The sequence below is a fragment of the Canis lupus genome, chromosome 30, assembly GCF_011100685.1.
Source record: "Canis lupus familiaris isolate Mischka breed German Shepherd chromosome 30, alternate assembly UU_Cfam_GSD_1.0, whole genome shotgun sequence".
NCBI classification, from domain to species: domain Eukaryota; kingdom Metazoa; phylum Chordata; class Mammalia; order Carnivora; family Canidae; genus Canis; species Canis lupus.
In genome coordinates, this window is record NC_049251.1 from 18,331,241 (window position 1) to 18,345,561 (window position 14,321).

General features: G+C 38.6%; 1 protein-coding gene across 7 annotated transcripts in view; it reads right to left on the reverse strand.

The window, feature by feature from the left end:
- The window catches only part of MYO5A (myosin VA), a 189,822-nt gene that overhangs the window by 50,395 nt on the left and 125,106 nt on the right, over positions 1-14,321 (reverse strand). For all 7 annotated transcript variants that reach the window (XM_038580448.1, XM_038580444.1, XM_038580443.1 and 4 more), the window contains exons 21-24: positions 11,148-11,387; positions 9,931-10,179; positions 6,534-6,627; positions 4,165-4,313 (exon numbers count right to left, since the gene is read on the reverse strand). In XM_038580448.1, the coding sequence (XP_038436376.1) occupies positions 4,165-4,313; positions 6,534-6,627; positions 9,931-10,179; positions 11,148-11,387 (732 nt within the window). The remainder of the gene's footprint in view (positions 1-4,164; positions 4,314-6,533; positions 6,628-9,930; positions 10,180-11,147; positions 11,388-14,321) is intronic.

Consider the following 14,321-nt stretch of genomic DNA (forward strand, 5'->3'; position numbering starts at 1 on the left):
ATTTATTAAAAAATAAATAAAAAAAATAAAAAGAGAAAAAAAAAAGAAAACAGAAAAGTTAAATAATTGCAGTCTGTTCCTTTCTGCAGGAGAGGGGGTTAGAGAATGACTTGAAGAAAGAAGGACTAAAAAGGCTGGGTTTTGTGCCCTCGCTCCTAGGGTGCCCCCTGCAAAAAGAGGTGGATAGGTTTAGGGGCCTGCATCTCATAGGGTTACTGATTCTGGAAACTTCAGACAGACCTGTGGAAGCTTTTCTGATCTGCCAATTTCCTTTACTACTTCTCCCAGCTGCAGGAGGAGCCAGAAGTCACAAAGAGCTTCTTTGCTTCTTCCTCTTCCATATCCAGGCCCATCTATATGACCAAAGGAAAGCCAGCATCTAGGAGCAGGTGAAAGACTCCCGGGCCATCCCAACCTGTACTCCCAGTGCATAAGGAAGACCCAAGAGCACCAGAGCTTCTGAAATTACTGAGCAGGCAGGGAGAAATCAACCCACATAAAGTCAAAGGTGCTCAGATTTACTGTTTGCGTACACAGGCAACCTTACTTAAAGTTCCTACCCCAGCCAACAATTGTATGGGAAAGTATTTATTAATAAATTGGTTGTGTCATTATGAGAAATAGGTAGGTCCATATAAATACCCTCAAAAAGGTTTTTAATAAGCTTATTAAAGATGAGTGAGACTTCTATTTTCCCTCATGTATGTGTTACTAAGCGAGAAGTACCTTAAGGTGTGACTAGAAGCAACATTATATATTTGCTATTTATTGTAACTTTGGGATACAGGGTAGTGGTAAAATGTTCTGGGTCTGAAGTAAGAGAGAGCTGGGTAGGAATTCTAGGTGTGCCACTTACTTGCTCCTTACCCAACTTCTCCAGGGCTCAATTTCATTAATGGGGAAAAGGTGAATAATAATATTATCTACCTGATAGGGTTTATGTGAGGGTTAAACTATCAATGTAACAAGGACTCAGTTAATGTTGAGTGATGTTGCCCTAGCATTAGGACCCTGCAGTGATGTAACAACTCCGCTGTGCGCGGCCTTCTGTTCCCCAAGATTTTAGTCCGTATGCCACACAATTACAAGGACAGACATCCTACTTGATCATCAAGTACCCCTTCAAGATCTGCATCTTGTACCTCCTCTTTTAATCTGTTATGTCTCCAATAATTCCTTCTCTTCTTGAATCTGTTTTACTCCCTTTGTCAAGGTTAATGACCCCATTGTTGACATGCTGGACTCCCTCCTTACTTGGGGTGAATCTTCAAACATTTCACAAGCCTGCATTCCTTTGCCTCATTTATCCTTTCACTGTCTGCTTGAATTTCCTTGGCCCTGGATTTAGTGTTTTCTTCCTTGCCTCTACTTTACAACTGAATGTTCATGGGGAAAAATCCTACAACACTTCTTGGTACCAGGGCCAACAAATCTAGTCCTTTGTAATCAGTGGCATTAACTTTGGCCCATGTTATCACATAGATTACCGGGAGTCCTGAGGCAGTCTATTAATTCCCCTCCTTAAAGTTTCCTGACATCCATTTGAGGAATCTATTTACCACAAAATGCTTCTAAGCATTGCCACAGTGAGTGCCGTCTGCAGAAGAGTGTCAATGAAATATTAGCCAAGTACCCATCTATTAGTCTCAAAGTTTCTACCTAAACATTAAAATAGGATATTGCTATTATTTAATTAATCCTAAATTATAAAGTCCATTTTTAAAAATTCTCTGTAATTCTTGGCAAACATTTTCTACAGATTCCAGACTATGTCTGGAGCTAGGAAAGGAGACTTAATGAAGAGCTGAGTAGGAAGCAAGCAGATTCTGACCTTCCTTCCTCTGTTATTTTCCTTTTCTCTCCCTCTGACCATTTTGTTAACCAAGAGGAGTGACAATGAGTCACAGGCATATAGTGGAGAGGATTATAGGCTGAGAAATCAGAAATCAAGCAGCTGAACTGCCCCTGGAACTAGATTATGTCTTTCTTTTTCCACAGCACTGCAGGAACAGAATAGCTAGCAGGCAGAGACTTGCCCAGCAAGAAGGAATAGCCCTGCTAAGTTGCTGGAGGATGGCCATTATTACTGGAGGGTCTTTTCTTTTTTTCTTTTTTTATAAATTTATTTTTTATTGGTGTTCTATTTGCCAACATATAGAATAACACCCAGTGCTCATCCCGTCAGTGCCCACCTCAGTGCCCGTCATTCAGTCACCCTCACCCCCCGCCCACCTCCCCTTCCACCACCCCTAGTTCGTTTCCCAGAGTTAGGAGTCTTTCATGTTCTGTTGGAGGGTCTTTTCTAGACATGGTTACCTCTTTAAGGAGGAGACACATTAATCTCACAGAGATTTCTGGGCATGTTCAGAAAGTGACATATACATGACGTATTTCTCTCGTTTTATTTTCTGAGGTTCATAAGGCATGCAGTTTTGTTTTGTTTTTTACAAGGCATGCAGTATTAAAGAATCCAAGAAATCCTTTAGGAAAAAAATCTGTTTCTCTCTGTTTCAGCTAGTGCTTCCCACATTTATTTGACCCTAATCATTTCTTTGCCCAATGCCACTTCTTAATATCCTAAGTAACTCTAGAAACACCTCATGGGACATGAAACTTAGCTCTAACCATAACCAAAGCATAGATTAACCAAAAATGTTGGCAAGGTTATCTGGTAAGAAGAATACACCCAAGAATGGAACTCTGGGGAACATGATATTCAAAGACAGAGGAAAAGGACTCTAGAAAAAGCTAAGAATGGGAGAATGTGAGGGAGGAAAGATTTCAACAAGGCCAAGTGCAGCAGGGAGATCAAGGAAAACAAGACATAATGAGAGTCTTTCTGGTTTGTCAGTAAGAGTAATGGTGACCTACTCCTACTTCTAATTTCACTTTGTCACATATAAATCAGGATAGAGTAACAAGGTTTGAAATAACAGTCCAACTGTGGCATTTAAATTAGCTTTTTAACTTCTTTGAGACTAGGTTTCCTCTCTTCCAGATGACAAATTTATTTCATTTCTTTTGTGTTACATAATCTCCTTTATTTTGACTTTTTATTTATTTTTTTTTTAATTTTTATTTATTTATGATAGGCACACAGTGAGAGAGAGAGAGGCAGAGACACAGGCAGAGGGAGAAGCAGGCTCCATGCACCGGGAGCCCGACGTGGGATTCGATCCCGGGTCTCCAGGATCGCGCCCTGGGCCAAAGGCAGGCACCAAACCGCTGCGCCACCCAGGGATCCCTATTTTGACTTTTTAAATGCCACATTTTAAAAAACATTGTCCAAGGATCAAGATAAAAGCAAAAGTTGAAGCAAATATTCTATGCTACAGATATCAAATTATCTTGTTTTTTATAAGAGGTATTTCAGAGCATTTCTAGCCATCTGTACCATTAGGTTACCTTCAAGGCCGATACTTACAGGGAACAAGAGAGCTAGAGAACTCTTTGTTTCCTGACAGTAGGTTAAGTAAAAGAGAGAGGCTATGTAGAACTATTAAAAATACAAAAGGTAGCTGGTAGATAAAGAAGAGTTCTTGAAATAGATAATTTAATTACAAATAGAAACTGAATTTTCTTTTTGTAGGAATACAACTTTGAAATTATAATAAAAACTAGTAGAGGAAATAATTACATAAATATATGCTTTCTGTGTAAATTTTACATGAAGTCATTCAATATGTAAGACAAAGTCTTTAAAGTGTTTGACTTTACTAAGTATTCATGAATAAAGTCATATGATTCATGGGATTTGCTTTACAACAACTCAATCCATTGGATGAGGTAGGTAGGAGGAATAGAGTAGGGGTAGAAATGTGTTGACCATTTTAAGTGTATAGAAATGCAACTGATTTCTGTGCATTGATTTTATATCCTGGCACACTGCTGAATTCCTGTATGAATTCTAGCAATTTTGGGTGGAGTCTGTGATGTGATGAGCACTGGGTTTTATACAGAACTGATAAATTATTAAATAATACATCTGAAACCAAAAAAAAAAAAAAAAAAAGAAAGAAAGAAAGAAAAAGAAAAGAAATGTGTTGACCATTTTAGAATTGGGTAATGAGTACATGAAATAAATGGGGATTCATTCCACTATTTGCTTTTGTATGTGCTTAAATGTTTTCATTAAAAAAAAAAAAAAGCAAATGTTTGACTCACCACCATCAGAGTCATCTCTTCTTTAAGGTCATCATATCGTTCTTCTAAGCGACTAAACTCATTCAGAAGGTTCTGATACCTCAGTCTTTCATCATTAAGATCGAGTTCCAGTTGTTTTGTTTCTTCCACTAACTTTTTCTCCATAGTCTCTGAAAGAAAACAAAAGGGAAAAGCATAACAAAGATGGCTCTACAGAACTCAAGAGTACAAACATGTATGCTGACTTCCAGTTTCTCTACAAAGGGTTTTACTTTTAGCACCATGAACTACAAAGAGAATGTAGAGAAAGAAAACATCATGACAAGAAAATATAATAGTTTGTTAATAACAATCATCTACTGAGGTCTTCCATGTACTATGGATTTAGTGCCATTAGCTCATTCACTGTTTACAGCACATTACAAGCTCCACTACTCATTGTTTAGTATTTTTTATTTCACTATATTTCAGGCTCTTATAAAACTCTTTTGTCCAAATTAGCATACTCTGTCAAAAAGTCAGAGATACTCCTCACATCTCTGAGGGTGGCGACTTCCCAGTGAAACCAGTTGTCCTATGTTCTGTGTCAACTCTCTGCTCCGTCCCCAGGCTGAGATCTTACAATTTTTCTACCATGTCGAATCACCCCCTCTCCAATCACTCCCCCATTTCAAACCAGATAAAGCCCCCATGCCTGGTCATTTGTGTCACTACTTCTCTTGTGTGCTGCTGGGGGCACCCATTTACCATCCCATTCTACTGTCTCTGTTGCCAGCAGCTTGCATTTGCCTGGGATGTCATCTGGAGACGAGATGAGCCCCTGACTACAGATAAAGCAAAGCAAAGAGCCTCAGATCTCAGCTGTATGTTTTACCTAAATGAGCCAATCAGTCACATTTATAAATGTTAAGCTTCCTAATATTGATAAGGCCCATTTTATTCTCATGTTTTGGAGCTAAATATTAGCTGCCCTGCCTGTTTCGCCTGCTTCACCATTTCTTTCCCTGTCCGCTCCATAAGGGTGTGGGCAGCAAGTATCCTGTCACAACTGCTTCCCTGGTGCCCACCACAGTGTTTCCCTAATGTAGGGCGTCAATAATGTGTAAATGAATGAATGAATTTCTTCTCCTCTAACATTCTATAAATTGCCTTTTATTCTCACCAATTTGCAGAAGCTGCATAAAGCTACCAAGAAATTTTCCCTAGGCAAATCCAATGTTAGCTCTTTGTTCTTGTGATCCAATTTCAAGTATTCTCCTCATTCTGGATCTTCCCATCACATTCTGCATCCTAGCAGCCTCCTTTCCATGATCAATGACTGTTTTTAATATCATTTTTTTTCTAGTTTCTTTTCTCCACCTTATCCCTTACTTGTGGTCATCCCATAAGGCTTAATTCCAGATTTCTTCTCTTTCCTTTACATTATTCCCTATAATTGGGAGGGAGAAGGTAGTGGGGGGCAAAAAACACAGAGGGCTCTCTTACCATCATAGCTTTAATGGATACCCAAAGGCCTATTTCTTTCTGTCTCTCATCTTTAATCTCAATTTGTTTTCAGGACATCTCTACTTGGAGGCCCTACCTGACATCCAAAATTTAACACTGTAACAACTGATCTCATTAATTTTACTCATAAACAGGTACTTCCCCCCCTCAGTTTCCTCATCAGTAATAACACACCATTATTGTTGTAATACCTCATCTCAAAACATCAGGAGATTATTATTCCTTTTCTGAATACCACATCAAAAAGGATAATATTCTGGTGATTTTTTTTTCATAAAAATATATCCTCACTCCAACCCATCTCTTTCTGTCTTTACCACCAATTACTATAGCTTTGATCTTTGTATCATTTAGCCCACATTTATATATATGTGGACTCCTTGTTAATTATCATCATTCTTATCTATCTCACAACTAGCAAATAGAATAAATATCTACATCTAGTTAGTTCTCTATTAAAAAAAATTAGAGTTGCTTTTTTGGGGGGTGGAAAAGAGTTACTGATCTTGAAAGAATAATAACCATTTTTTTAGCAAAAAATAAATACACATAGACATATACATATTAGCTCACAATTTCTTCCTAGTTCAATAGAATCCTATAAGCTATAACTAATATATCACAAGGAACAAATTAATTTTTAAAAAATTACATAGGATTCTGACTGCACATGAATTCACATTTGTGCAAAGAAAGACCAGATGACAAGTTCACCAACTAAATCAACCAAAATATTTCCAGTGCTTGCCTCTTGGAACTTCATAAATTTACTGATGACAATGTCAACTTTTTAAAATATTTCAGCTCTAAGCAAAGTTGTAACTTCTAAAACCTTGGTCTGCATTTGGCTGGAGTACAGTAGGTTATGCCCACCTGAGCCTTACCTGTCATCTCCTTAGCCTGCTCCACAATAAGATGATTGAGAGCCTCTTTTTCCTGCTTCAGCAAAGTGTTTTCTTCCTTCAGATTTGACACCAGCTATCAAATAAAACAATACACTCAGATGGCAGCAGTAGACAGGGGACGCCCAGTACTGGATATAAAAAGCATACCGCAGGCCCTCCCTACCTCCATGTCTCTGTGCCTCATTTCTTTACCTCGGTCCATGTAGTCAGTTTTTGAACTTGGCTCAAACATTGCCCCCTCCTGAGGGTCTTCCTGGAAACTCTCTCCAATTAGGTATCTCTCCTACAGGACCCTGTATGTGTCTCGTCATAACCCTTATAAATGATTTACTTCTACTTCCCTCAGAAACTAGAAATCTCTGGGAGATGGAGATAATTGCTGTTGTTTTACTTTGTACCTTGAGCATTTAGCAATTGCCTGGCACCTAGTAAGTGTTTGCTCTTGAAGGAATGAAAATGCCTTCTCACCTCAACAGCCTAACACAAAGCTTATGGGTACTCATGATTCAGGTATTAAGAGAGATTAAGGAGGTTAAGAAAGATGTGAAAGGCATTTTGGTTCTGGAATTCACCGAATTCCTTCTGAAGCTCCCTGCTACCTGTCTTGAGAAAGAAAACTGCCCTTTTATCTCCTCTTAAGAGTTTTAGAAGGTTACAAACTAGTCCTTTTAGTCCATGTCTAAGCTCTGGCCTTACAACAGTGTGAAAGTACTTAATGCCACAAAACTGTACACTTAAAAATGGTTAAGGTAGTAAATTTTATGTTATGTATATGTGTATTTTGCCCCCCCAAATCAGACACATACACATGCAAACAAAACATTTCGCCCTTTCACTTTCCAGTTCCCAGTTGGATGAGGATCCCAGGAAGCAAAACTCAAAACCAAAGGTTAACTCTGCAAAGTTTATGGCTTACTCAGTTCACCTATGAAATAAATGTGTGCTTATGATGACTGAAATCTGAATTCCTTTCTCTAAGCATAAATTCAAGGAACTCTTAGAGTGATAGCTTGTTTTCCTTCCCTCCGTCCTTCCTTTTTAAGGTAAGCTCTATGCCCAACATCAGGTTCAAACTATAACCCCAAGATCAAGGGTCACATGTTAATGCAATAGCTTTAATAATAAAGAGAAGGTTATCAGGAGTTCAGAGACAGAGAAAGGGAGCTCTGTGACTAAGGACCCCTAAAGACCAGGGAATTAGATGGGAACACTGTGCCACAGCAGAAGTCGGTCCAGAAGGTATTCTTTCTGATGGCCCAGTCTCTTCCCTCCATACTGAAATAGCCTTAACAGCTGCTCTCACTAGAAAGGGTGGAACTCCTGACATGCTCTTGAGAGAAACTGCTCTTTGTCAGCGGTGTGCAGCCAATAAACTGTGGTGCTTTTACAAAACACATGTGCCTCCCCCATACTTCTGAAGCCTGGGCAGCTATCTTTTTAAAAACTCTTCAGTAGATTCAGATACACACTCCTGGTTACAAAGAAGAGTTCTAGAGTATCTTCTAGGCTCCTTGATCAGAATGGTTGGGAATGTAGCTTTCCTGACCATAAAGCTGGCTGTCAGAGTGAAATTTTTTTCATTTTTCCCAATTACTATACTCTGCTCAAGAGAATTAATGGTGGTATCTATAGCTGTCTCTGGGAAAAGCAGAAGATAATAAAAGAGAAAGGAAAAATCTGAATCTCTTCAAGTGTGCCATTCTTTCAGACTAGAAAGGTATCAACTTGACTTTGAATAAGAAAAGAGAATACTCCTTTTCTTCTTTTTAAAGATTTTACTTATTTGAGAGAGAGAGAGAGAGACAGAACACAACAGAGAGCACAAGCAGGATGGAATAGCAGAGGGAGAGGGAGAAGCAAGCTCCTCTCTGAGCAGGGAGCCTGACGTGGGACTCCATCCCAAGGAGCCCCTGGGATCATAACCTGAGCCGAAGGCAGACACTTAACTGATTGAGCCACCCAGGTGCCTGAGAAGAGAATACTCCTATCAAGCTTAAATACTCTTAAATACTTCAGATTCCTCTTCAGGAATCTGAGAATCTGAGACTCAAGAATCTATGAAGAGCTTCTGTAGACTCAAGAAATGAAAAAAAGAGTTCTTAAACCTCAAGAGTATCCCTCTGAATGCCTATTTGAATTCTGATGAATAAGCTTACTATGTCAAAATAACATATTAATGCCATTGCTATTTCTGTATATGGAGCCCAGATCTGCTAGAGATACAGGAAGAATTATTAAGACCCTGAACACCATGGGAAAATTGCAATTTTATTAGCTACACTATCCCATCTGAATTGCACCTAAGTGCCTTCTGAGGTTCTCACTGCATACACTGTGTTAATATTCAGAAACCAGTACAGGGGAGCCTTGGTGGTATGGTTGGTTAAGAGTCCGACTCAGTTTGGGCTCAGGTCGTGATCTCAAGGTTGTGAGACTGAGCCCCGCATCAGGCTCCACGCTCAGCCTTCTCCCTCTCTCTCTCCCTCTGCCTCTCACCCTACGCTTGCACACTCTCAAATAAATAAAATTTTATATATATATATATATATATATATATATATACACACACACACACACACACACATATATATATACACACACATATATATATATCAGTACAGAAAAAGTACAGGAAATTGGAAGCCTTGCCAGTAGTTACAGCCAATAGTCATCTCTGTTTTCATTTGAAGGTGGTAATACTAGCAGAATTTATGAAAATCTATCACTTTTTTCAAGTAAGCTTTATGTTGAGGTACTTTTATTTTGCTTAAATAACACATTGCATTGGTACTTAAGAACCTTAATGTTTTCTGTACTTAATAAAGTTTTGATGTAAACTTTGATATAAATTTGTAATATAAAATCACCAGTCTATAAGCATTGTTGTTGTTCTATCTGAATACCAGCTCTTGGCTACAATCAGTGTTTCGACATTTGGATTTCTCCCACTTGGACTTCTTACACAGCCTTACTGCAGATTTCCATAAAGATCTGTACTGTACTATCAGCTAGTGACATTTCATTGCTTGACTGACTTCTTACTCATTAACTCTTTTGATGAACAAGATGTCTACACTTCATCCAGATCTATGTATTTAAAGGAAAAGAGGACAGAGTAGGTACTTGGCCATGAATTCTCACAATACTGCTTTGCCTCTGTTCTTACTAGAGTCAAAGGTTCTACTAAAAGACCTACAACTACTCATCCATCATGTGGGAGAAATGCTTGGAAAACACTAACAATGAACAGTAAACAAACTGACATTTGTATTTTACCTTTGATTGAAACCAACCTTGAGCCACATGGGCCAGGTCATGATGACAGCACATTTCCTCTGTGAAAGGAGTAGATGGGGTTATAAAAAAGAGCTCCTACCTGCTCAGTTTCCTGTTTGTATTTATCTGCACGTTCCTCAATAGATTTTTTCTCTGACTGAGTTTGTTCCAGGTCTTTCCGGAGTTTGGCGATTTCTTCCTGCAGACTGAGGACCCGTCCAGTAGCAACCTTAGCCTCCTCCTCACTTAGTTGAAGACGCTCTAAGTCACTTCGTAGTTTCTCAGTCTCTGAGTTATATATTCCTTCCAGAGTAGTCAGTTTCTCCATGAGGCATTTGTAGTCTTTGTTCTTTTAAACACACGCATAAGTAACAATAGGTAAATATATATATCAAATGCATTTTGAGAAAACCGTATTTATTCATCATATTCATGCTATATCATCATAGCACTGCTGTAGTATCTAACCAAAATACTAACCACAACCTTTACAATCAATACCCTCATAATGATACAAAAAGGTAACAGGGAGAATTAATTCTGTTTTATATCATGAGCAACATGGATAGGATTCTCTCATGGTCACAAGGTGAGTTACCACAGTGAATTCTTAATTTCCTGATTCTTAAACCAGAAATAGATCTACACTTGCTTTTGAAAATAAATCAGTGTTCTACCAAAAGCCATATGCTAGTCAGGTGATTCATAAAAATGATACAATGGCCTCAAAATCACAAGTTACTTACAAAACTCTTTATTACCTCAAAATTCCTCCCACTCCTCCCTCTTCCTGATGAATCCTGCTTTTATTATGTTTTCCCCTCCTCAGTATTTATGTATCGTTAATTAGCATTTTATCATTTTCATGTGCTAAAATATTACTTAGTAACTATCTCTAGGAAATAAAACTAGCCCTGCAAATAGACTATCTGCTTCTCAGAAGCATGGACATCTTCCTGCCTCTTTTACCATATCTCAATGTTAAACAACTTATATGTAAAAAAATACTTTATGCAAATGAGTAATGATGATGAAAGAGATTTATAAAGTATAAAGTACAATACGACTCTTGGTCATAAATAACTTGGAGTGCTAATAAATCTGGCTGTATTCCTCAGAATAATTTCCTCCCTTAGTCCTTGCAAGTATAACCTTACCTATGAGCTTGTCACTATTTCCATAATGACATTAGTGTCATTATTATTTTACTTTTTTGCTATGATTGAAAAGTAAAGCCAAAGGCAAACACTGCTGAAATTAATCCCAGTGGAGTTCTTTAGGCATGCCCCATTCTCAGGGCTTTTGAATAAAACACACCTGCTCATCAACTTTGCGCTGCAGCTGCATAATCTTGTTCTCCATGCCGATATGGAGCTTCTTATAGCGCTCAACAGAGCGAGCTTCAATCTTGAGCTTCTTCAACTCGCGCTTGGCCATCATCCGCCTGAAGCAGCACTGCAGGTAGATGATGGCATGCATGCTTCTCTTGTAGCCGGTGCGAGCCAGCCAGCCCCGGACCCACTTCTGAATGATAACTGCTTTGTGCTCACGGAGCATCTGCAGAGAAGGATAAGTACAGGTAATGTCAGACCCTGGACTAGACTCAAGGTTCAACATTATCAACCCACATATGAGGAGGAGAATCCATAAACTGCCTAGGTGGAAAGATACAAAGATTGAACCAACAATACACTATATGGATTTTACATTTCACAAACTTATGCAGGCACAAAATTTTTATTTTATTTTACTTTATTTTTTAAAGATTTATTTATTTATTTATTTATTTATGAGCGAGAGAGAGAGAGAGAGAGAGAGAGAGAGATGGGCAGAGACTCAGGCAGAGGGAGAAGTAGGCTCCATGCCTGGAGCCTGATGTGGGACTTGATCCCGGGACTCCAGGATCTCGCCCTGGGCCAAAGGCAGGCACGCTAAACCGCTGAGCCACCCAGGGATCCCCCACAAAATTATTTTAAAAGGCGATTTGAAAAGTAGAATTTAAAATGTGATTTGAGAACCATACAGAAAAATGTTTATTCATGTTATATGTTTACATATGATGATAAGCAGAGTATATACACAGAAGCTGTCTAAATTAAAAGCACTAGAATACTAAAAGGAGAACAATTCTAAAAAGAAAGGAAAAAAAACATTAGGTATCTTATTGGTGTATGATTTTTGTTAGCAACAGATGATCCCCTGTAAAATGAACAGACCTGTGTGGTATTAAAATAAAAGACTGACCCACCACCCTTACTCCTGATACCATATCACTGTTCATTGGGTGTATGCTTGAAGACATGAGGTATGAGTAGTAAGCTGACTATAGAAGCCAACACTAGGGATACTGCAATGTCTACTACTAATTTACTGATTCTTCCTCTAAGAAACAAAAAAATGACACTCTTGTTTGCCATATTTGAGGAACATTATTTTTAAGGATTTCCCATTGCTATTTCAAATGTAGCAGGAATCCACTTATGAAATTAAAGGTGGTAGGGATGGAGCTTTAAAAGAAAAATAAGGGCAGCCCCGGTGGTGCAGTGGTTTAGTGCCACCTGCAGCCCAGGGCATGATCCTCGAGACCCTGGATCGAGTCCCACGTCAGGCTCTCTGCATGGAGCCTGCTTCTTCCTCTGCTTGTGTCTCTGCCTCTCTCTCTATGTGTCTCTATGAATAAATGTCTATGATTTTATGAAATGACTCTTGTATAACTGATATTTAAATATATGCATTTGATTAAGTATTAGCAATTATGACAAATGGACATAATGTACCTCTCATGAAACTTTTTACATGTAAAAATCTATTCAAATAGTTTAATAAAATCATTAAAAGAACAAATTTGGTTTTTAGACTATTTAACAAAGAAAAAATGTAACATTCTAGAAAAAACATTTAAGAAATAAGTGGCTAAGTTTTTTTTTTTTTTTTAAGTAGCTAAGTCTTACATACAAAAAAAAAAAAAAAATCATAGGTGTTTAGGAGACCTTAATCATCTGTTTGGCAATTGAAGGCTGCCCTTTCCAGCTGTTCTCCTAATGCCAAAGCAGCCTTCAGCTTCCACCCAGTGCAGTCACCGTGCATCCTGCTACAGTGAGACCAGCATTCTGAGCTCCCCCTGAATGTCACAGTCCTGAGGGAGCCCTTTGTCTTATCTGGGTGACTAGTGACCAAATGGGTAAGAATCCGTGATGGAAACTGAAGGCTTTCAAACTTTAAAACTCAGGACACAGTGGCAAAGCTATTAATACCAGTTTTCCTATGCCATTTCCTTCTCTCCACGTTACTTTGAGCATTGATCCATTTCTGAAATTTCAGTCAAATGGAAACAGTATATAATTAGAGCTTTCACTCCCAAACTCAAGTCCATCAGTGAGTCAAAGAAGTGAATAATACCTGCTCTCCCTTTAAGACCCCCAAATCCCATGAAGGGGAAGCTTGGACTGGACACAGCTAGAAGGAGAACTGACAGGGGTGCTACTGGCCTGTATGTGAGCTTGTCTCTACCTGCCACCCCCACGTGTCCAGTCACAGTGGGGATTGAGTTGGCCAGAGTCTGTCTCTGCTAAACTGATGGCCTCCTAGCCCAGTTCAAATATTCCTGAGGAAAACAAGAGGGGAACCAGTTTGTTGTATCTAAAAGGTCAAGTTTAATAAGGCTTTTCCCCTCCTTGAAAGCTCATGCCTATACAGAAAAAGCACCAGAAGGTGTGGCAGAGAGAAAGACCCAGAGTAGCTGTCTTCAAATTTTCTTCAAAACATAGCTATAAAATATGCTCATTTAAGCATCAACTTTCCATATTTCTTTGTTGTCTAAAATTATTTCAAAATAAGAGTAAAATAAACACATAAATGAGACTTGGCCACGCCCATGCACTGCTTGTTACCAGAGATATGTCCCTCAAATCACTCTGATGCTCCTTCTAAAGGTGATGCCCACTGAGCTCTAAGATCTAGACTGTATTTCTGACTTATTGAGAATATACCCTAAAGGACAGACTCAAAACCTTGCCAAAGTGAGAGATTAAAATCTTCCATCAAGGAACGCCTAGATAGCTCAGTCAGTTAAACATCTGCCTTCGGCTTAGGTCATGGTCCCAGGGTCTTAGGATTGAGCTCCATCCATGTCGGGCTCTCTGCTCAGTGGGGAGTGAGCTTCTTTCTCCCTCTTCCTCTGCCTGCTGCTCCACCTACCCATGATCTCTCTGTGTCAAATAAATAAATAAAATCTTTATTATTAAAAAAAATCTTCCATCAATTAGATCATACACTGTCAGAGGTGAGATTAAGATTAATCTGGTAATCTATTATCTAGTCATTTGATTATTGCTAGATATAAAGATTACTTAAAAATTTCTGGAGCATCATATTCTAGTCAATACAACTTTTAAGCACATTAATGTAATTTATTTCCTTTTCACTATGCTAAATTCTTCTAAAGTTGTTTCATTCTTGGTACAATCTTCTACCCATCTATCATAGTAGTCT